The sequence below is a fragment of the Microtus pennsylvanicus genome, chromosome 5 (assembly GCF_037038515.1).
Source record: "Microtus pennsylvanicus isolate mMicPen1 chromosome 5, mMicPen1.hap1, whole genome shotgun sequence".
NCBI classification, from domain to species: Eukaryota; Metazoa; Chordata; class Mammalia; order Rodentia; family Cricetidae; genus Microtus; species Microtus pennsylvanicus.
Window position 1 is genome coordinate 90697428 of NC_134583.1, and position 25231 is coordinate 90722658.

The window sequence follows — 25231 nt, forward strand, 5'->3', positions numbered from 1 at the left end:
ATAGTTACTTTATATATGGTAAACTGCTATAATTTTAATTTAGTTCACTATACATATGGTTTATAGGTAAAAACTTTGCTAACATTTAAGAACAATCCTGGGGCACTGTATCCTGAATGACATTTTTCTTTGTTTTTCTTCTTGATCAGAGGTCAGTTGTAGAAATTCTTTAAAATGGTGTCACCTTGGTGACAGCGTCCTTCTTTGCCTCTCTTGAGCTTTTCCTCCTGGAACAAATACAACAAACACCATAAACAAAAACAATGGAAAAGGGCACAGAGAAGAGGGATATCCCTGTGTTCTTTAGAGCAGCTTCATTCTTTGCCCATCAGTGTTGGGAAAAGCTATGGTTCTTCACAAAATATTGGAATAAACCTTGTGACTAGAAGACTGAACTCCCTGGGAACCTCTGTGAGGCAGCTCTGACTCTTCCTACTTTGGTTAGCATGGTATTCTCAGATGAGTTTTAGGAGAACACATGGGAATTGCACCAAAGTTTTTAAATCCCTCCCTCTTCTTTTTGTAATCATTTTATTGACTATTCCATTTTTCTCTGACATGAACATTTTATTCCCAGTGGAACAAATATTTTCTGAATCTCACAGCAAATACAAGTGTCCTTCCCTCAGATACATTGGGTGGCAGATTCTTCAGTTTGAGTATAGTCTGTAGGTTAGGTAGTGACTGTCATATCCTAAGTCTATAGAGACTTAGTTTTAGAAAGCTTACCAGCACTCACTGGTCTGAGGGATGAAATGCCCTTTATATTTGTGTGTGATTGTGAAATATCTTCAAGGATATGTGCTTTATAATGGGGCAAAGTAGACAGAAAGTACATGAACTTGTCAAGATACGTGTTTCATAATGGGTCAGAGTAAAACAGAGGACACATGAACTTGTCCTATTATCATTACTCTAGCACCGCCTGGTCAGAGTTGGTTCTTGTGATGTAGAGTTTCCAGGCACATATGAAATCCCTATATAAAGGGATGTACAAAGGTTCCCTATGCCAATGACCATATGTGAAAAAACCTGGTTGTCAGCTCGCCAGGGAGAGACTGACCCTGCATTCCCATTCACCTTCCTCATCACGGACCACGGACGACGGACACACAAGTCCCCTAAAGGGAAGTAGAGGTGTTACTCACTCATTTTCCACATCTTGGATGGAGTCAGGCAGAGGCTGATTCTTGGTCTCAGGAAGGAGAAGGGCAACAAGGCCACCGAGGATGGAGAGGACTCCATAGATGATCCAGGGCAAGTTGGCAGAGTACACCGTGAGGATCATAAACAGGGGAGACAGGGCTGCTCCAGCACTACCAGCAATTCCAACGGCTCCCAGAGCAGTTGCCCTTGGGGTAGAAAGTGTAAATCAGAAATAATCTAGATACTCTACACACAGAATTTGTGAGTTTGCATCTCACATTAATTACAAGTCAATACACAGTGTAATTGATTTAAAGATGATGGTAACTTATTCTTGACTTTCAAATTTCTGTTTCACTTGGTGTTATCTTTTTGTCAGGGCCAGAGTATTAAGATATTTGTCTACCATTTACAATAAAACATGCTATAGAGGATAAAGAGTACATGTTTTCTGTCATAGTTGTATACTACGCTCTTCATGTATGCATACACATGGGTGGGGTCTGGGTACAGACTATGAAACTGGAGAAAGTGATCGTAAGGGGAGGAGAAGGTCTTAGTGGAGAGAGGGAGTTATAGTAATGTATGTGACATGAAAGGAAAGGGGTACTGAGGCATGGGTGGGAATGTAAGTGGGCACGGAGGGGCAGAGGAGTTAGATGGATAAAAACATAGATCTGAAAATTTTATATTGAAGCACAGATTTTTTATGCTAGTTAAAAGACACGCAGCCTAATAGAACAGACATGAGTATAGGAGGTAGATCAGTGTGGAAGGAGTTAGCAAGCGTGGGCAGAGATAGGAGCAGGAAGATGATGGGCAGTGAGTGTCATCATACCTGCATGAAATCGCAAAAATATAAAAATGTACGCAATGAAAAGTAAAATATTAAAAAGTTGTATTTCTCTTGGTAGCTGCCTTTTTCTATGTGATTCCAAGTTGTACAGGAGATGTACATTGGTTAGTGTTACATTGGACTTGAATCTATCTGCCAAAAAGTAACCTTTGAGGATACTGTGGCCATTTCTGTTGTCATCACAATTGATTGCTTAACTACCCAGCAGTTTTTCTGTTTCTTGTTCTTAGTGAATGAACTGAGAAAAATCTGCTCTGCCCATGCTTGAGTCATACCTGATTACAGTGGGGACAAGCTCATTTGCATGCACAAGAGTCCTTGTTCCAGAGGCAGAAGAAATTGCTCCTCCAAATGTTGCCAAAACTGTACGCAGGGTCTGCATTTTTGGGTAGAGGAAGACCAGTGACAGTCAAGTGAGACACAGATAAATCGGAATGCACGAATCTGTAGCTCCCAACTCTAAATGGAATATAATTTTGTTGGAAGCTTGTCATAGATCTAAAATATAGTTGAGGGAGAGGTATAAATTGTCAGGAGCTGCAAGCTATAAGATGACATATCTGCATATATTGATTTATAATGAAGAAAAGCTTCTGAAAAAATTAGATGTTGTATCTCTGATATTTGGATAAGAAGCGGAGAGCAGCAGGGCGGTGGTGGTGCATAGGCCTTTAATCCCAGCTCTCGGGAGGCAGAGGCAGACAGATCTCTGTGAGTTTGAGGCCAGCCTGGTCTATGGAGCAAGTTCCAGGAAAGGCTCCAAAATACAGAGAAACACTGTGTTGAACAACAACAACAACAACAACAACAACAACAACAGAAGTAGAGAGCATGGCAGATGCAGAAAATCACATCCGCCCTTTCTTTCTCGGGTTTCAGCAATCCTTCATGCAGGATGCAGGACTGTCACGGAGAAAATTATGGAGAACTATCAATTCATTCAGATACACACAGTATTTAAATCTATGACCTGTGTGCAACATTACAGAAGAGTGGAAAGACAGAAATCTACAGTGATGTGCAAGTTGGGGACTGGCTTGATTTGGAATAGTGTCTGAGTACTCATAAGTACTCTTGCTAGGAAAACCGTCAAAGTTGAAAAACCATTCATAGGGTCAATTGGCACTCAATTTAAAAAATCTCATGAGGGTTTGATTCCCAATACCCACATGGTATCTTACAACTATCTGTGTTTAGTTTCCAGTGGTTCTGATGCCCTCTTCTGGCCTCTGTGGACACCAGGCACATGCGGAGCATATACAGGCATGCAGGCAAAACACTCATACACATAAAATAAAATAATTAAATTTTGAAAAAGGCTCATGGAAGCTTTACATGTTGGAGTATTTCTCGAGGTAAGGCAGAAAACTGACATCACTGGTGACATTCAGGCATCAACACTGCTGTTTTGGAATTTTATGAAACATGCCATAGTCCTGGATTTCAGCAAAGTTTGGTGACCACCTGGTCATTTCCTTCTTACATACATTCATTTAACTCAATGAAGTGAATTTTAACAGTCTGTGATTTAGTCCATTACTACTTCTTTGCCCTTCTTTTGAGCTTCAATGCAAATGATATGCCTCTTTTCTAGAGACAACTCTCCGACCTAGGTTTGGGTTCATGGTGATATTATGTGAGAGTTATGAGTAGACATACACCATTCAGGAAATAAATTGTCACTGAAACAAAAGTAATGAGATCCTGTGGGACAGACGAAGTTACAGTGTGCTTTGGTCAAAATTACATAATTTCTATGAAAATTATAATTCACCAATGACTGATCCATTGTTGACCTAAACACATTTGGGTATAAATGTATCAGATGCTTCTTCCATGCAACAAAGACAAATATCTGAACCAAATTTTACTGAAATTTTAGCTGTTATCCCAATATCTTAATAGAATAATGTGTTCTAAAGGCCTGGACTGCCTACAGCAAATCTATAGAGTGCCTTTCTCCCCAACTTCCTACAGGTAGGATATGACAAATCCTGAGAAAAGGATGAATGTATTTTCTTTGCTCATCCTGTGTTCTTTTCTCACCTTGAGGCAAAAATATGATGGTCAAAATGGAGATTCCCATCAGAGACATGAAAATCATTTGGGTTATTCTGCAGCCCATGTGGTTCGCTGAAAAATTCCCAAGCACATTGGCTGGGATGGACACTACACCATAGAGACACTGCAGTAGGAACACGTTACTGCTTAGGTATTGGAAGTGGATAAGCAGACCCAAAACAGGGATCAATGACACAAATCTGTAGAGAACAAAGAAGAAAGTCACATCATAAGGTTTGGAGTGGTTGCTCAACACATTATAGTTATCTCAGGCAGCTCATTTTAGTTGCTAAATTATTGAGGCAGCTGTTTTCTGGAAAATTTGCATGTGGGAGATAATGTTGTGATCACAAAAACATTCTATGATGGAGGAAACATATCATCACTCTTCAACTTTTTAAGATGTTAGGGAATTCTTGGGATACAAGCTGGGTTCATTCAGGGTTTTAGAGTTTTCTTACATCTTGATCTGAATGAATGTTATAGCTTCATATCTGTAGATACCCATTAATGTGGATACAGTTATGTAGTTGAGCTTTGAAGTTTTATCTCCTTTGAAATGGGAACAAACCAATGAGGAAGCTTAGATTTCAAGTTTCTCCATGACTGGAATTCTCAGCAATGGTTTCTGATAATGAGTTTGTGACAGTGATTGGATAAACACTCCTCACAGCACAGTTGACTCTGTGTTAGTGTAGTCCAAACCCTTTGGATTCCCTCAGCTGCAGAAGTTCCTCAACACTTATCTCCGGGTCTGTTATTAATGTCTACACTGTTTTTGAGACAGGGTCTCAATACATAGCCTTGGCTGGCCTTGAACTCTCTATGTAGACCAGGCTGGCTTCAAACTCATAGAGATCCACCTACATCTGCCTCCTGAGTATGGAGTTAAAAGCGCAAGCCACCACCACATCATTTTCAGAGTATCTGTGTGACACCCACCTCACAAAGCACAGGAGACAGACCCGCTTACGTAGGTTGGGTGTACAGAACAAGTCCAACAGGGAATGTTTTGTCTGTGCTGCCTCCAGTTCATCTTTCATGGTGTTTCTCACAACCTTCAACAACATCAACAGACTGTTGTCACGAAATGATAAACATTGTGAGGCATGCTGGTAACCTACAGAAGATCAATATTTATTGTTCCTGCCTAGTGAACAATATATGAACATCAAAAAATAATGACAGGCATAGAAAGAAGTGGTGAGAAGTGTGAGCCCAGTATTGAAAGGAAACTCAGACATTTCTACAGGGAGAACATGTTAAGTAGGAGGCTATAGTTGGATGTAGGTAACAGAAAGGGAGTTATAGGTTAGAGACACAGATTAGGGAGGAAAACAAGTGAAAAGTTATTTAGAATATGGTCCCACATTCCACATATAGCATATGAATTTGCATGGCATGGCATCTGGTACTTTAAAAGCTTTTTGAAAGAAAAATATAATTACATAATTTCATCCTTTCCTTTTCCCCCTCCATCCCATCCTATGCAACCTACCCTGCTCTGTCTCAAATATGTGGCTTCTATTTCTTTAATTACACACACACACACACACACACACACACACACACCCCTAAATATATGAATACAATCTGCTCAGTCTTTATAATGTTATTTATGTATGTATGATTTCACAGATGACCGCTTGTCATTAGATAACCAATTTGGGCCACTTCCCAAGGAACTCTCTTGCTCACAGATTCCTGAGTTGCTGAAATTCTCTGTGGTTGAGGTTCCTTGGAATTTCCCCTTCCCACTAGTAGAAAGGTTGTAAAAGCAAGAGAAACAGAAAGTTTTCTGTGAGATTTTCGTCTTCTAGATATGTCAGAGAAAGTACATGAAGTCTCATCAGCGTGGCTGCTTTAACAAAATATGAACCAAGGGCGATAGCAGTAAGCATGCTAACACAAAAGGGGGAAACCCACTCGATTTTAATGACCGAACAAAATAGTCTCAGGCTGGGCACTGTTGTTTACTCCTTTAACCGCGGAACTCGGGAGGCAGAGGCAGGAGGGTAAATAGTGTGTCTCTGACTAAACCCACACCTCAAACCCCTTCAAAAGAAAAAAATAGTCTTAGGAGAATTAATTCTTTGTAGGGAGTATATATTTTCATTTTGGGTTCGTTATATTTTGAAGCATATCACAACACGCTGTACCTCAAGTAGCAAGTCTAAAATTAAGTTGGAGGATGGTATTATAAGTTGTTTGTTGGAGGGATGTGGAAGAGTGTTGACACAGGTAAAGAGACACTGGAATGCTGTAAGCAGAACTCAATGGATGATGCTGGTGGAAGTTCTGGAGATTAGAATCCTGGTAAAAACGTGAATAGTGAAGGCCTGGCTCATGAGATTTCATAAGATTCCACTGAATATGATGAGTTCTTTTGTTCCTGTTGAGATGTGGGCCTTGCTTACCACAAATCCAGATAGAATGATCTAGAAAATCATTCTGTGTGGTTCTCTGACTCTTGTGAACTTCCTAACCATTAACTTGTCCTGTGCAGTTCCTCTGATCTCTGTGTGGTCTTTGTATCCCCATAAAATGGGCTCAAGCCCAGTAAGCAATCCCAACTCAGCACCAGCTCCGCTTTTGGCACTGTTCTCCTGAGCCATCTTCAAAAGTCAGCCTAACAACTCTTCTTGACATTTAAGCTGAAATATCCAAAACCAAAAGAACCTAACAGACATCTGAGGAGCTTTCCACTTAAACACCAATGACTATCTATTCTCCACAACAGCTCTTGGAGTCTTGTCCAAAATAGGCAACATGCTAGAGTCCAAAGTAAGCTGCAGCAAACATAGTAATATTGAAGTAATACCCTGTGTTCTAACTGACCACAATGGAATAAAGCTAGAAATCAGTAGCAAGAAACAGCACAGAAGACATACTAATTCATAGAGATTAAATAACACACCGTTGAATGACAAGTGAGTCACTGACGACATTAAGAAAGAAATAAAGGGTTCCTAGAATTGAACAAAAATGAACATAGAACTTACCAAATCTATGGGGCATTATAAAGACAGACTTGAGAAGAAAGTTTATAGCCTGAGATACCCATAATGTTTTTGATAAATCTCAGATAAAGAGTTTAAAGCCTTGGTAAAAAAAAAGAACAATACAAACCCCAAATTAATAGATGGGGAGAAGTAACTAATATCGGAGCAGAAATTAATGAATAATATTAAAATAATAGCACAAAGAATCAGTGAAGCTAAATGTTGGTTCTTTGAGAAGATAAATAAGACTGATGAGCTCCTAATCATGTTAATGAAAAGAGTTAATTAAACAATTAATAAAGCTAGAGATAAAAAGGGAAACACTAAACAAATGCTAATAAAACTCAGAAAATCATAATGACATAACACAAAGCCAATATATTACCAAATTATAGAATCTAAAAAATGGATGAAATTATAGATGCATATGGCCTACCAAAATTAAAATAAGATAAAATGAATAACTTAAACAGATATATAAACTGCAAGATTCACTTGGGTTCACTGTAGAATACCCAACATTCAAAGAAATCTAACACCAACATTGTTCAAATTATTCCACAAAATAGAAGAGAAAAGAAGGCTTACTATCTTTTTTATGAATCTAGTATGGCCCTGATGTCAAAACCTTATCAACAAAACAAAACGATTTTAATTCTGGCCAACAGAATTAAAAAAAATTCATTATGTCATGCCACAAGGACATGTGCTCAACTATGTTCATAGCAGCATTGCTTGTCATAGCCAGAACCTGGAAACAACCTAAATGCTCCTCAACCGAAGAACAGATGAGGAAAATGTGGTACATTTACACAATGGAGTACTACACAGCAGAAAAAAAGGAACATCTTGAATTTTGCAGGAAAATGGGTGGAGCTAGAAAACATCATTTTGAGTGAGATAACCCAGACCTAGAAAGACAATTATCACATTCACTCACTCAAGTGTTCAGACACATGAACATATAGTGGACATTTTCCCCTCATTCACTTGTTCACTTAATTTATTTATTTTTTATTTTAAAAACAGTCTTCCCTCATTTTAAATATAAAACAAAGAAAACCAGCCCAAAAATCACAATCCCAGAGAACCTAGACAACAATGAGGACCCTAAGAGAGACATACATAGATCTAATCTACATGGGTAGCAGAAAAGGACAAGATCTCCTGAGTAAATTGGGAGCATGGGGACCTTGGGGGAGGGTTGAAAAGGAGGAGAGAGTCAGGGAGGGGAGCAGAGAAACATGTGGAGCTCAATAAAAATCAATAAAAAAATAAAATAAAAAATCATTGTGATTAAGTTGGCTTCAGAGATTCATGGAAGTTTCAACACAGATAAATTAGTAAATGTGATTATATAAATGGACTCAAGACAAAAATCACATAATTATCTTAAAAGATGCAGAAAAAATATTCAGCAAACCCCACTATCCCTTTAGGATCAAAGTCATGGAGAGGCTACGAATGGATGGACCACGTCTCAACACTGTAAAGGCCACGCGTCACAAACCTATGATGACTCTGTTGGTTTCTTTTCTGTCATTATGACAAATACCCTGCTAACTCAAGAGAGGTTTATTTTATATTACAGTGTGTCAGAGACCATCATGGTAAGGAAGACATGGTATAAGGCAGGGAAGACATGGAGGCATGAGCAGGAAATTGGGGGAGCACACTGCACCTGCACACAGGAAACAAAGAGAGATCAGCAAGTGGGACCAATCAATAAAGTCTAAAGCCGGCGTCTTACTTCCCTCAGGAAAGTCCATCTAAATGTCCTATCCTTCATGAATATTGGTAACAGCTGGGGATCAAGTGTTCAGACACATGAACATACAGGGGACATTTTACCCGCATTCACTTGTTCATTTAATTTATTTATTTTAAAACAGTCTTCCCTCATTTTAGATACCAATCTCAGATCCCACTCCCTCCTTCTCCTACTCCTCTGAGAGGGTAAGGTTTCCTACTGGAACTCAACAAAGTCTGGCACATCACTTTGAGGCAGGACCAAGGCCCTCCCCCATATCTAGGCTGAACAAGGTACCCCTCTAAAGAAAATGGGTTTTAAAAAGCTAGTTCAAGCACTAGGGCTAAGTCCTGGTCCCACTGCCAGTAGCCCTAGAGACTACCCCAGCCACACAAATGTCACCCGCATTCAGAGGGCTTAGCTTGTTTTGAAACCGCAACATGGCCCTTGTCTCCATAAGCTCATGACAAGCTCATGGTACAAAATACATTTACTACTTCAAAAATCCGCCTAGCCTTTACATTCCCAACATTCATCCAAAGTTTAGGGCTTCTTCTGGGACTCAAGGCAATCTCTTACTGTGACCCCTTGCAGAAACGAAAACATTACATATAAGCACAATAGCACACAGTATACATTCCCATTGCAAAAGATAAGAATGGGGGCATAGTGAGGAAATAATTGACCAAAGCAAGACCAAAACCCAGCAGGAAAACATCAAATCCTGTAACTCCATGTCCAATGTCTGGGACTTTAGTTTTAAAGGGGTTAGATGGTGCCATATCTCCAGCTGTATATTGTTTATAATAAATTTATATTAATTTCTATCGTAAGTTTGTTGGCAGTCTTCCCATCATTCAGATACAATATCTTTGCATCTATGTTTCTGTTTAGTTTCACCTTCACAAATTCATGCAATGACCTGTCAAAGTCACATTGTTGTGACTCCACCTCTGCCACACAATAGTCTGACTTTCTCTGTTATCCACAAGTGTGGAGCAAAACACCATAGACTATTCTATCTTGCATCCTTAATATCTGCAAAGACACCGCTACATGGGTCATGCTGCCAAGTACTGTTACTAGCTAAGGATGGAGTCGAACCTTCTTGGACTGCAGTTGTGTCTGCTTCCATACGTTCATCCTGGGGAAATAGCTTACTAGGCAGTCGCATTGGGGAGCAGAGAATCCTATCAACTGTGTTATCGGGTCAAGAATTGTGCTTTGTAATAGGTTTGAATTTTCGCAGGTGGGAGTCTGTATGTAGGGTTTCGACCTTAGGATATGTTTTCCCCTGTTCCAGATACAACAGGATGCTATTTAACAATTTCAGCTTCTCTTTTCAGAACACGCATGTGTTTCAAAGTTGAATTTCTTGATTTCTTTGCTTCTTGACAAATTGCTCAACCTTTCTTTTGTTCCACTTCAGACTTGTATAATGCAGTAAAAACTAGGCATACAATAGTCTGGAATGGTCACCTGTTGTAAAATTTTCTCCATCAAACATACTTATTCATATTTTTAAGTTTCACTTTATGGAAATTCTCAGGATATGGGCAGAATGAAGCCAGAGTCTTAGTGAAATTAATCTCACGAAGGGCACCTATCCTCCTTCTGGATTTAGCCATACATGGGATATTTCTGTCTGTCTGTCTGTCTGTCTGTCTGTCAGATTGTCTCAGATTGCTGAGTCTCTCCATTGTTCGCATGTGTTTCAGCTTTCTTGCTTTCCCAGGTCCCACCAGAATGCCTGTTGATCTCTTGGTACTATTTTCTGTAAGACTTACTTTTCCTGATGCTCTGATAAGATATTCTGACAAAAGAAACATAAGACACATAAAAGAAGGGTTTATCTTGGATCATAGTTTGAGAGTGCAGTCTTTTGTGATGGGAAAATCATGGCAGCAGGAAATCGATGAGGTATCTGATCATACTGCATTTGCATATGTGATAGATTCCTCCTTTCAATGTAATTGAGGACCTAAACCAAAGAAATGTTGCTGTCAGTTTTTGGATGTTAGTTAACCTAATTAATTCAGTTAAGATAATCCCAAGATCAATTATTCCAAGAGGCTAACCTAATCAAAATTGTCAAACACAGGAATCTTTCAGAACTTATCTCATAGGACATTCTAGATATTTTCACATTTATAATTAATAGCAACAATCATACAATTTCATTTACATTTCCCAATAGAGCTAAATGCCAAGGACCTGTTACTAGGTACACTGTGTGCTTTGGTTGCAGGACACAGAGGAATTCAAGCTAGAAGAGATTTGGAAACTTCCTCCCTGCTGGCTAGCTTCCAAAGTGTCAGAAGCCGCTATGTGCGCTGCCCTGGAGAATTGTCATTGTAACTGTGCTCAGCTGCGGATGTTTGTGCTGACTGACCATTCATTGGCAAGTTGTAATCACAGCACATCAGTGATTTTACTGTTGTGTGGTAACCAGTATTTGAAGATTGCTGACAAGAAGGAATTTACATGGGCACTTTAACCCCTGTCAAAAGCCCACGACTGTCAATATCACAGACCTTCGTGGGGAAACTTCTATGGGTATTTTGCCAAATAGAGATGGTATCCCAACTGAAGCACCGTCCAGATATTTTTGTTAACTTCTGTAGATTAATGGTTTGGTCAGAAAAGCTCCTTTTCCTGCAGTTTGTGGCAGTCACTGCAGGGTCGTAACTGGTTAATGTGCTGAGAATACGCCACTGTTCATAATTTAGCCATACATGGGATATTTCTGTCTGTCTGTCTGTCTGTCTGTCTGTCATGAGTTCCAAAATTCAGGGAACACTGTGAAAGTGGGGAAGAGAGAAGGTAAAAGGCAATTGAAAGGGTAGAGTGATGTGTAGCATCGTCTTCTTGTCTTGACATGGCCAGTGAGTTTTAGCCACAAGAGAGTGGCCCATCAAATTCCATTATGGGGAGTAGAGGAGTAGAGAAGCCCTGCCTCTCCTTAAGGATTTACAGGAAGTTGGCTAATTAGGAAAGGCTCACAAATCCCTCGTGAGGATGTATCGGGAGTTCATCAGTTAATGGTTGCTGGGAGGAGACACATTTTCTTCAGTGGCATAGTCAGGTGTTAAGGTGCTCAAGCCATTGTAGTTAAATCATATCAATTCACAATGTTTCTGTAAGAAACTTAAATTAAAATTACTTGTTCAGAGAGAGAGAGAGAGAGAGAGAGAGAGAGAGAGAGAGAGAGAGAGAGAGAGAGAGAGAAGTAGAAGCAGGACTTATTGGGAAGAGGAAGGCCTCAGTGAGGGGAAGAAAACAGAGTTGGCATGAAAATGATGAAAAGTGATAAAAATATACTACGTACATATGAGAAGCTGTCACAATGAAAACTAATACAACATATAACCAATACATTGCAATAAAAAGTGAAAGAAAATGAAATCCCATAGAGAATTTCTAAAAATTGAATTTGCTCTGGTTTGCTTTTTGTTGCTGTAATAAACACCCTGACCAAAAGCAATTGGGAAGGAAAGGGTTTATTTCATCTTACAGCTTATGGTATACCATGCAGCAAGTCAGGGTAGGAACTTGAGGCTGCAACTTGAAAAAGAAAAGACGCCAGGTGATGATGTCTCATGCCTTTAATCCCAGTACTCAGGAGGCAGAGGCAGGTGGATCTCTGTGATTTTGGGGCCAGCCTGGTCTACAAGAGCTAGTTCCAGGACAGGCTCCAAAAACACAGAGACCACCACTGGCAGGAACCTATCATTGCAGGTAAAAAAAAATTTCTTTTATAAATAAAATGTCTGACATCCAGGTCAAACCCAGAACTTGGTCAATGTTTATCAAAAGCGTTGACTTACTGAGCAAAACACCGTTTGTCCTCATGGATGAGGAGGACATCCCTGCCAGGGAGCGAACTGTGCAGTAGATGAGGAAGGTGGGAGCCACAGCTGCACAGGTTTCACTTATGGCCATCAGCAGTAAAGCACCCGTGGAAACAAACTTCCTCCCAAACCTGAGGAAAAGGAAGGATTTGATTAAGGGGACAGTAAGAGTCTGCATAAACAGTAAAGATAGGGAACACTTTGAAATGATAAACCATCAGGAAATTAAAAAGGACAGACATCCTTCAGAGCAAGACTTCTTTCTGACCTCTTTCTGTTTTAAGTGGGCTTTTGCTCTGTAGTACTTGCTGGCCTGGAATTACTATGATGCCAAGCCTAGCCTCACATTCTCAGAGATCTGCCTGCCTTCCAAGCACTGGGATTTAATGTGTGTACCTCCCCACATGCTCTTCCAAGTTTCTTTTCTTTCTTTTTCTTCTTTGTCTTTTCAAAGCAGGGTTTCTCTGTGTTGCCCTGACTGTCCTGGAGCTCTCTCTGTAGACCAGGCTGGCCTTGAGTTCCCAGAGATACACCTGCCTCGGCCTTCCAAGTGCTGTGATTAAAGGTGTGCGTCACCACCGCCTTGCTCTTCTTGATTTTTTATCACTAGTTTTCCATATGAGTTAAGCCATATATGACAGACTACACATCTGGAATTTTAACACAAGTGTGTCATACTAAATTGTGCACATAACATATATATTAGCTATTAGCTATTTATTTAATCATGGTGACACACTATCTGACAGAAACTACTTAGGGGAAAGATTTATTTGGGCTCACAACTTCTGAGGGTGCCATCTGCCTGCCATAATGAGAATCCATGGTTTCAGGAGCAGGTGACAGAGTTCCTCCCTTTGAGTCTAAACCAGTTAGAATTCACACAGAAACCAACGTGGGTATCTCCTTCAACATTAACCTCAAGCAACCCATTTCTGCCAATCAAGTCCCACATCCCAAAGTCTTATAACCTTCCAAGCTTGTCCTCCAGTTAGGGAACAAAGTATTCAAATACTTGAACTTATTATGAACTTTGGTGTCAAAAGATTTAATTTCAAATGAGAAAATCTGAAATGAGAATGAATCACTTTTATACAATTGTGTATATACAATCTTTTGATTCTTGAGTGTTTATAATCTATTTATTATTCCTGTGAAGGAAGGTCTTTGCATTCACTTTCTTAGATTTTAACTTCTTGAATTTGTATATTGATATATTACATCAAACGTATCATTATATCTTCCAAAAAGTTTGTTCCTTCCCCATTCTCTTCTCTTTCTTATACTGCCATAATGCATATTTTTGTTTAGCCTGCTGATGTCCCATAAGTCTACTGAAAGCTAGTTACTTGTAAACTATCTTTTGGCTTCTTAATTTTTACAGCTTTCCTGTTCTGCTGCTCTACTCTTATTCATGATGTCCCATAAGTCTACTGAAAACTAGTTACTTGTAAACTATCTTTTGGCTTCTTAATTTTTACAGCTTTCCTGTCCTGCTGCTCTACTCTTATTCATGATTGTGTTAGTGCCATCTTCTACTAAATGTCTCTAGGGAAAACTTTGATTTATTGTAGTTTTAAAATCCAGGTTTCTGTTTTGTCTTTTATGTACTTTCTATTACTGATTTCCCTGTACACTAGTTTCCAAGTTGTCATTAATACCTTTTCCATGATCTATTTCATTGTTTTGTATATATTTAAGATACGCCTTTTAAAGTATTTTTCTTATAAATCTCCTGCAGAGACCATTCCTAGTATGCTTCATTTTGAGTGGTCATACTTCCTTTTTTTCCTTGTCACACTTATTGCTTTATTATTCTTGTAATAATTTATATTTGATTGTTACAGTGTAGATATTTGGAATTCAGACTCTCACTTTTGCAAAGAATGCTCTTTATTTATTTTATTTTTGAAGTATAGTGGCCTGAAACATTTACCAAACTGTTGCAAAGTCAGTCCTTTTTTCTGTGTTGTCACTGAAGTCTTAAATATCCTTATAACACGTGTGAGTCTGGGGTCTTTGAGGGAGTAGGCCTGAGACAGGTCCTCTGTGGGTCTGGGTGCACTGGAGTCTGGGACATCAAAGGGAGTAGGGAAGAACCAGAACCTTCTGCAGGTCTGGGTGTGAGTCTGGGACCTCTGAGGGAGTAGATCAGAGCTAGCGACATTTGAAGGACCAACCCCAAGCCAGGGACCTCTGCAGGAGTGGATTCAGACCAGGGTTTACAGAAACAGGTATGAGCAGGCCTGAGTTAACAAACTCCACAGGAGCAAGTCTGAGCTAGTGACCCTGGGCCAGGAAGGACCTGAGGCAATGAGCTCCACAGAAGTAGGAATGAGCCAGTGACCTAGGCTAGAGCAGGCCTGAGACAATGAACTCCACGGGAGCAGGACTGAGTTAGTGACTTGGGCCAGAGCAGGCCTGAGGCAGTGAACTCCATAGGAGCAAGACTGAGCCAGCAACCTAGGCCAAAGCAGATCTGTGGCAGCCAACTCCAAAATGGCAGGACCGAGTCAGTGACCTGGTCCTGAGTGGGCCTGGGACAGTGAAATCCATGAGAGCAGGAGTGGATTCAGATCAGGGACATTTGTGGAATCAGGACTGAGCCAGTGACCTGGGCCAGAGCAGACCTGAGACAGTGAACTCCACAGGAGCAGGTACAGGGGAGCAAACGTTAACTGAGTGGGCCAGAGCCAGAGACTGCTGTGGGTCTGGGTGTAAAACTAGGACCTTTGAGGGAGTAGACCTGAGCCATGACCCCTGTGGGTCAGGGCATGAATCTAAGACCTCTGAGGGAGTAGGCAGGAACCAGAGATCTCTGCATGTCCAGCCATGAGTCTGGAACATCTGAGGGAGTAGGCCTGAGTGAGGTTCTCTGCAGGTCTGAGTGTACCTGAGTCTGGGACCTCCAAGGGAGTAGATCAGAGCCAGAGACCTTTACAGGACTAACCCCAGGCCTGGGACCTCTGCAGAAGTGGATCTAGACTGGAGAAATTTACAGAAAGAGGTCTGAGCCAACAACCTAGGCTAGAGCAGGCTTGAGATAGCAAACTCCATGGGAGTGCAGCAAACCCTACTTTCTCTTCTATAAGGTTCAGGATGACTGGCTTTATTTTGAGGTCTTTGATCCATTTGGACATGAGTTTTGTGAATGGTGATAGATATGGGTCTATTTTCATTGTTTTACATGTTGATACCCAGTTATGCCAAAACCATTTGTTAAATATACTTTCTATTTTTCATTTGATAATTTTTGCTTCTTTGTCAAAAATCAGGTGTTAGAAGGTATGTGGATTAATATCCAGGTCTTCTATTCAGTTCCATTGGTCCTCTTGTCTGTTCTTATGCCAGTACCAGGCTATTTTCAGTACTGTAGCTCTGTAGTAGAATTTGAAGTCAGGGATTGTGATGCCTCCAGAAGTTCTTTTGTTATACAGGATTGTTTTGGCTATCCTGGGTTTTTTTGCTTTTCCATATGAAGTTGAGTACCATTCTTTCAAGGTCTGTGAAGAATTTTGCTTGGATTTTGATGGGCATTGCATTGAATCTGTAGATTGCTTTTGGTAAGATTGCCATTTTTACTATGTTAATTCTGCCTCCCCAAGGGCATGGAAGATCTTTCCACTTTCTGGTGTCTTCTTCATTTTCTTCCTTCAAATACTTAAAGTTCTTGTCATACAAGACTTCCACTTGTTTGGTTAGAGTTACTCTGAGATATTTCATGCTATTTGTGGCTATTGTGAATTGTGTTGTTTCTCTGAATTTTCTTTCCATCCCTTTTATCATCTGTGTACAGGAGGGCTACTAACTTTTTTGAGTTAATCTTGTATCCTGCTACATTACTGAAAATGTTTATGAGTTGTAGAAATTCCTTGGTAGAATTTTAGGGATTTCTTATGTAAACAATTTTATCATCAGCAAACAGTAAGAGTTCAACTTCTTCTTTTCCAATTTGTATCCCCTTGATCTCCTTTTGGTGTCTAATTGCCCTAGTTAGGACCCCAAGAACTATATTGAGTTGATATGGAGAGAGTGGACAACCTTGTCTTGATCCTGATTTCAGTGGAATCTCTGGGAATTTCTCTTCATTTAGTTTGATATTGGCTGTTAGCTTGCTGTATATTGCCTTTATTATGTTTAGGTATGTTCCTCTCCAAGACCTTTATCATGAAGGGATGCTGTATTTTGTCAAAAACTTTTTCAGCATCTAATGAGATGATCATGTGGTTTTTATTTTTCAGTTTGTTAAAAATGACAGATTTTTTTCATATGTTGAACCATCCCTGCATCTCTGGGATGAAGCTGACTTGATCATGGTTGATGGTTCTGATGTGTTTTTGGATTTGTTTTGCCAGTGTTTTATTTAGCATTTTTGCATCAATGTTCATGAGTGAGATTGGTCTGTAATTCTCTTTCTTTGTAATGTCTTTCTGTGGTTTGGGTAATTGTAGCCTCATCAAAAGAGTTTGGCAATGTTCCTTCTATTTCTATTGTGTGGAATAATTCGAGGAGAATATAGTTCTTTGAAGGTTTTGTAGAATTCTGAGCTGAAACCATCTGGTCTTGGGCTTTTTTTGGTTGGGAGACTTTTGATGCCTATTTCTATTTCTTCAGCAGTTATATGTCTGTTTAATTTGCTTATCTGGTCTTGATTTAATTTTGGTAAGTGATATTTATCCAAGAAAGTTCTGCATTTCCTTAAGTTTTCCAATTTTGTGAAGAACAGATTTTTGAAATATGACCTGATGATTCTCTGTATTTCCTCCATGTCTCTTGTTATATCCCCTTTTCATTTCTGATTTTGTTAATTTGGATATTCTCTCTCTGCCTTTTGGTTAGTTTCAGTAAAATTTTGTCTGTTTTCTCAAAGAACCAACTCTTTGTCTCGTTGATTCTCTGTATTGTTTTCTTGTTTCTTTTTTTGTTGATTTCAGCTCTCAATTTGATTATTTCCAGTCTTGTAGTTCTCTTAGGTGAGTTTGCTTCTTTTGTTGTAAAGTTCTCAAATTTTCTGTTAATACACTAGTGTGGGATTTTTCCAGATTCATTATGTAGGCATTTAGTACTATGAACTTTCCTATTAATACTGCTTTCATTGGTATGTTGTGTGGTCATTTTCATTGAATTTTAGGAAGTGGAATTATTAGAAAGTGTGGCTATGGTCTTGTTGGGGTAAGTGTGTCACTGTGGAGGCAGGCTTTGAGAGTTGATATATGCTCAAGCTATGCCTAGTATTCAGAACACTTCCTGTTTACAAATCAATATGTAAAACTCTCAGCTCCTTCTTCTGCACCATTTCTGTCAGCATGCTGCCATGTCCCATCACGTTGATAATGGACTGAACCCTTGACCTGTAAAATATTTACAAATTTAAATATTTTCTTTATATGAAAGAAAAGACACAATAGCTCCTATTTTTGGTGATAGATTGCCATTTGGAAGAACACTATTTGAAGATGAAACCAATCTTGCAGCCGGGCGATAGTGGTGCACGCCTTTAATCCCAGCACTCGGGAGGCAGAGGCAGACGAATCTCTGTGAGTTCGAGACCAGCCTGGTCTACAAGAGCTAGTTCCAGGACAGGCTCCAAAGCCATAGAGAAACCCTGTCTCGAAAAACCAAACCAAACCAAACCAAACAAAACAAACAAACAAAAAAAGAAACCAATCTTGCTCTAATAGTAGAGCTAGTTTGACATATAAACTTAAGATCTCCATGTTCTTTGAGGATGTGTACCATCTATAGTTATAGGATAATGCCTATATTCACACACATTTCTGTTGAAAAAATAGAAAAAAATGAAAATATAGAGTAAATGCAACCATGTTTGAAAAATAGCCAATGTGAAAAGGGTAAAAACTTCAATGAAATATAGAAATAATGAGAATGAATTAAAGATAAAGACCTAGATGTGAACTAGTCCTTTGAATAGGTGAAATAATGTTGTCGATTAACATATTCTATGCAAGAAAGAGATGGTTGAAGAAGCTATATTCATATTGAACAGAAATATATTTTATTTTATTTTTTTAAAGAGAGATACTTTCTTTATTATTACTTTTTAAGGATTTATTTATTATGTACACAACAGTCTGCCTCCATGTATGCCCACATGCCAGAGGAGGGCGCCAGATCTCATTACAGATGGTTGTGAGCCACCATGTGGTTGCTGGGAATTGAACTCAGAACCTCTGGAAGAGCAGCCGGTGCTCTTAACCATTGAGCCATCTCTCCAGCCCCCCAGAAATATATTTTAGAAGAACTATTTATCCAAGTGCAGTAGTATCCACCTATAATTCCATAACTTGGTAAATTGAGGCACCAGGATCATGATTTGGATGCTACTCTAGCACTCAAAGAATTTGAGGCCAGTGTGAATTATACAGAAAGACATTAGTAGGAGTTTTGTTTGCAGAAGTCTTGTTGCTTATGCTACCAAGGCATAGGAATTCACACCAGTCCAGGCCATCAGTTCATATTTTGTTTTCAATCAGTCATAGTTTTTTTTTTAAATCAGAAGAGTGAGCAAGAACACAAAGTCTACTCATTAGTGGACAGCTAAATATGCCAAGTGACAACAATAAAGCTTTCCTCTAATATCTGAGTTTTTAAGTCTGAGCCTACTAGATATCTTCCCCTTGTTACTTTCTAGAATGGTCTGGGGTGTTCTCCTTGGAAGAGGAGGAGGTGACTTAGAATCTGTTTTTAACCCTCAGTTCAGACTGATATATTAGATACAAAAAGTCACATGAATATTTATGAAGGTAGAAGTGCCCATGGACTTGAAAAGTTTATTAGGGTAAAGTTGATTTGGGCATGCTCCCCAGAGACGGTCTCTGTGGGTGCCAGCCAGAGCCTGTTGGGAGCAGCTTTATTTTTCACAGAGTGCTGTCTTTCCTTTTGTCTGTGTAGTGTTCTCTCTCATGCCCAGCTGCTTGCCTTTTGATTTATTTTGCCATATGTTCCTAAACTTTCTGTTTCAACCTTAATTTCTGCTTCAACCCTTATAATGGAATATTAATTTAAGATGTGTTGCATTCACTTATACTGTGGAATACTTGTTTAATGATACAAAGATGTGTTGCGTTCTTTTATATTGTATTTATTTAATTCTGTGAAGCTGTGTTACTTTGAATGCCAAAAACACTTAATTGATTTAATAAAGAATTGAACAGCCTATAACCACCCAGAGAGGAATAGGTGTAGATCCCAGGCAGAGAGAATAAATAAAAGGAATAAATGAGAAGAAAGACGAGCAAGAAAAGGAGAAGGAGAGAAGATGCCAGGATCTAGGCACACAGTCACAAGGCCAGACATGAAATAAGAAGGAAAGAAAAGATATACAGAAATAGAGAATGGTAAAATACCAGAATCAAAAGAAGTTGGGATAATTTAAGTTAAGAAAAGCTAGCTAGAAATAACCCAAGCTAAGGCTAGGTATTCATAAGAAAGAATAATTCTCCATGTGATTATTTGGGAGCTGGATAGCAGGCTTCCCAAGAGCAAAGAGTAAAACAAAGAAAACCAAGAACAAACGCTAATAATCCTAATGCTTGGTAGAGGCAAGAGGATTGTGATTTCAACACTACCTTGAGATACACGTAGAACCAACATATGTTATATAGTGCTACATAATGAGACCCTGTCTTTAAAAAGGAAATAATAAATATATAAAGTAATTAAGTAATTAATACTTTAATGGGTGTTCATTGATATATGGAAGGACATATTATGCTAAAATATCAATTTTAAACTTATATAAATATAATATTTTCAACACACAGAAAATGAAAACAAAAAATAAAGGAAAAGTGGGTCACAGAGTGACAGATTTTACCATCACTACCTCAGTAATCAAAACAGTAGGTAGTGAGTAACCACAAGATTCAAGGTGTAAGGATGGATCCTTCCTATCAACATTAGCTTATTGGTATAGACACCATTCTGTTCCCATGAAAGGCAAAGGACACATTTGCTGTGATCTGAATGTGTTCCTCCAGGATTTACACTTTGAAACTTATGGGCCAGAATGATAGTACTAAGAAATTGGATCTTTGAGACTCCATTAATTATGAGGGTGGTACCTTCATTTATGGAATTAGTGACCTTATGATAAAGGAACAAAGGAACTGTATGCACTGTGTACTGTGTGAGGGTCCCATGTTGGCTTCTTATGCTGTGTGAGAATGTAGCCACTTGTCTGTCAGAAATAGGTTTCTATTAAAAAGACATGTTTTCAGGTACAGAATCCAAATTCTTATACCACAAATTGTGACGACTATTGTTGTTAGACGGATTACTTTGCATGGCTGGAAGTGTGATTTTTAGAAATCTGTTTTGGGACTACTTAGTTTTTCCACCCCACCCTCTCAGCCTTTCCTCTCAGTCTATCTCTATTCTCTTCTGTCATCCACCAACCCTCAGAAACACTCTCTACCAGGGACCCCACAGCTGCCATACTTGCCTAGCTTCCATAGAGGGCTACTGCAACCAAAGAACAAAAAGCCACCCAACAAAGACAAGATCGAATGTCTACACTAGGAATTTAATATAGAGACCCACAACTGGACATTGTGCTAAGAGTGAAAGACTTTGGAGCACTCAATCATAAATGGAATATTGCCATCAGACTCCTACTCTCTGGGGTCAGGGAACTATGTGAAAAAGGTGGAAAGACTTAAGATCCAGAGGGGAAGGATGTCTCCAAGGAAGCAAACTGTTTTCTAAACACAAAAGGATGGATGCACACATGAACTCAGAGACTGTGGCAGCATGCACAGCACATGGATAGACTCACACTGACGAGATCCCAGCACTGAGAAGGGGAAGTGTACACAGGCTCCCAGTTCTAATCAAGAAGCTCTCCGAAATAGAAACTCACTGGAGAACAAAAAGTAAGTTTTTGTTAATGGGGTCTCATTGGGTGGATTAGAAACACTTCAGAGTAGGTCTCAGGCCCAGGAGTAGTTGACCAATACAAAATTAACTCAATGGTATCTTTGCAGACTTTTGATCTTATTTTGCTTTGTTTGGGCATTTGTTGAGGTCTTTTCTTTGTTTCTTTTTTGATTTCCATTTTCCTGCTTTTTGAGTTTTGTTTGTATACATGTTTCTTGTTTTTTATTTTTGTATTCTTATTTGTTTGAGAGAGAGAGAGAGAGAGAGAGAGAGAGAGAGAGAGAGAGAGAGAGAGAGAGAGAACTTAAAATTGGATTGGTAGGGAGCATCTGGTAGGAATGGGGGGACAAACCTGATAAAAATATTGCATGAAAAAAATTTCTTTTCAATTAAAAAATAAGAATTCCCTGTGGCAGAAACAAAAACGGGAACAACAGGCATGGATTCTCAGCACATGCATTATACATTTCCCTGTGGGCCACCTGAATCAAGGGATATTCCTGTGTCATGCTTGAGCAATTAAAGCATAATTCATATTCTGTTGTCATCATGACTACTTAGGGCAATGTCTGAGAAGTATGGGGCCTAGTGACCCAGACCAAGAGTGACAATGGTGTTTTCCACTAAATATTTCATTTAAGTATTCAAATAGGGTGAATTCTATATGGTGAAGCCAATTTGTCTCATTCTCATAGTTAACTCTTTATCTTTCTAAATCATATTGCTTTGCCTCTTCTCTAAACCATATCTTGCATAGCTACTTTTGTGTCCACACAGTACATGGACTTTTAATGTTTAACATTTCCATTTGTGTTCAGTGATCTCTAGACTCAAAGGTACACATAGAGAAATATAATCTACAATGACTACTTCTTAATGAATGAACAACTCACAGATGATACAAATACCCACAAGCAGAGAGAGCTAGCTGCAGAGCTCAGCGACTCACCAGTCTGATAAACGGCCACCTATGATATGTCCTGTAAAAAGGCCCATCATGAATAAAAATTTAGCCACTGAATTCAGTGCCTGAGATCCACCTACCAGGTCCCACTGAAAGAGAAGAAGAGCAGCATGATTACCTGCCGTGTAATTTGTTCAGATTCTTGAACATGAGCTTCTGGTGCCTGCCCCATCTTCCCCTCCAGCTCCCATTTCATCATCACCTGACTTCCACCATCTAGTGTCAGATAAACAAACCTATTTCTGGGAATCTTCCTGCAATTCTGTTATATTAATGACTTGTAACTTGAGCTAAGAAGTTCTCAAATGGCGAGGCAATGATGGAACATGCCTTTGATTCCGACATTTGGGAGGCAGAGGCAGGCAGATCTCTGAGTTTGACGCCAGCTTGGTATATAGAGTGAGTTTCAAGACAGTCAGCGCTACACAGAGAAACCCTGTCTTGAATCCCTCCCTCCCATAAAAGAGTTTCTCAAATATGGAAATATCATGCAGTGAGTTTAGACTATTAAAGAGTTGCTGGGTCTTGTGTGTCGGTGCACAGTCTCTCATCTGACTACTTCAAGTGTGGAGACTGTCACCGACTTCACTTGTCTATCTATCTATTGGTGATGAACTGTAGGGCTTTTAACATTGGGGAAGTGTGCTAGCCATTAGCCATACTTTAGTCCATAAAGAATGTAACATAAGTCTTTTGGGGGGGGGTAGTGTTAGGGTTTGAATCCTTGACTTCACGCATGCTACACAATCACTATAGCACTGAGCCACATTCCAGGTCAGCCGCTGTAGTTTTGTGTAATCTTCAAGATATCTTAAGTTTGAAATTAACGATAATGATTACCGACTTGTTATGCTTATGAGGTTTCACGTGAAGTATTTGCTTAACCTGACTTGACATAAAAATTACTTCTTAAACAACGGCCATCACTATAATAAAAGGACAAGGAGAATAAATTATTACCATTTTCAAAACCACCTCTAGATGCATTAAATATGTTTCATAATAAATAGAGAAATTATTACAATGACTAAAAATTAAGGCTATTCTCAAAATGTGTATTTTTAAGGCTTTTAATAAAGTTCTATCATGAATGCTTGATGGGGAAAGGGACTGACTGACCTGGGTCACAGTGGTGGAGAGGAAGGTGCTTCGGTCTTACACCCAACCATCTACACAGGGCTCTGTGTCTGGCTCTGTCATACTGGAGAAGCTGCCATTCAGATGAAGGAGATGCCATTGTAGTTGGACAAAGCGACGGTACTTTTCTGGCCTCAGGTTGGAGTCCAGGGGACTTGAGATCCTCAGGAGGTCATCTTGACTCAGGATCCCACTATCATTGACAGAGACAGCACCATTGTCAAGAATGGGGACCCAGCAGCGAAGACTAGGAACGGCTGCAGTAAAGTTCTCCGAAAGAGAGTGGGGAAGCACCAGGCCAATGCACATCAGAAGGAAAGCCACCTGAAAGATCTGGAACCTCCCTAGGCTGCCAATGTGAATAAGAAGGTCCTGAAAGGCCATCTAGGCTGAATCCCTATCTCCAGTGGGAGGCAAAAATAAATATATTTAGGTTTCTAAAACTTCTTTTTCACTAAGACACACTAAAAGGGTTGATTCCAAGCTCTTTTTCATGTGCCCCTCTTCTGAGTCAGGGTTAGGTAGGGAGCTGATTGCTTTGGAGCCCCCAAGAGAAACAGTCGGATGATTTGCTTTCTGTAATGGAATCTGTTAATGATCTGCTTTGTGAGAAATTTTGTCAGTGCACTGCCCCATGTCTGCTCTGGACATTGATCTTCAAAGTTTCTGAGAATAGTCAAGTTAACTTATTATTTCAGGCAGTCATTTACAGAATTTGCAACCTCCCAGAATTGAAGTAAAGTGGTTTTCATTTTTCTGCTTCATGGAAGTTAGTATTTTGCTTAGTATTGAATTTGTGTGAAAGAGTTAATGAAAACCATCAGAACTTGGAAGTAAAATGTGGTTGTTCGTGTTTTTACCACATCCAGGGTCTGTGTCGATGTTGTAGCTCCTGTTACCACGGGTGTGTGTGAATGCAGGGAGTCTGGTTAGCCATCTGAGTCCATGGCATATGAGAGCTGACCCTCCCTCACCTGAGGAGACTGTCCCAGAATTCCAGACTGAAAGGCTCAGCTACTATCAAGATCCACATCCTGGGCCTTGGGTTTGCAAACCCTAGCATCTCTCACTTCTATGACCTTCTGGAGCATATGAAGGAGTGGTCCTGCAGAACCATAGCTACAGGATCTTCATAATTTGGGGGCAACAAAAGGAGGAGTTTTGGTGAGGGTCCAGTGATGATGGTGTGCCAGAGCCTTGATCAAGACCAATGACTCATTGCAATGAACGTTTGTGGGTGGGGCTGACTGGACAACAGGGTATACTGTGAGTCTCTGGATTTCTATTGCTGTGAAGAGATACCATGACCAAGGCAACTCTTATATAAGGAAACATTTAACTGGGGAGAACTTACATTTTCAGAGGTTTAATCCAATAAAATCATGGTGTGACACGGTGGCATGTAGGAAGAGCTGGTGTGGCAGGAGCTGTTACATCTTGATATGCAGGGAGAAGGAAGCCGACTGAGACATTGGACAATACCTTGAGCACATATGAGACTTCAAAGCTTGCCTCCACAGTGACGTACTTCCTCCAACAAGATTATATCTACACCAACAGGGCCAC

At 39.6% G+C, this 25231-nt stretch overlaps 1 protein-coding gene across 1 annotated transcript; it reads right to left on the reverse strand.

The window, feature by feature from the left end:
- Positions 1-169: 169 nt before the first annotated feature.
- On the reverse strand, positions 170-24049 carry LOC142850663 (solute carrier family 22 member 19-like). The gene is given in 8 exon segments (XM_075974594.1): positions 170-227; positions 1149-1352; positions 2278-2386; positions 4049-4263; positions 5006-5183; positions 12643-12797; positions 22514-22617; positions 23648-24049. Coding segments are annotated over 8 exon segments (1425 nt in total).
- Between the last annotated feature and the right edge of the window lie 1182 nt (positions 24050-25231).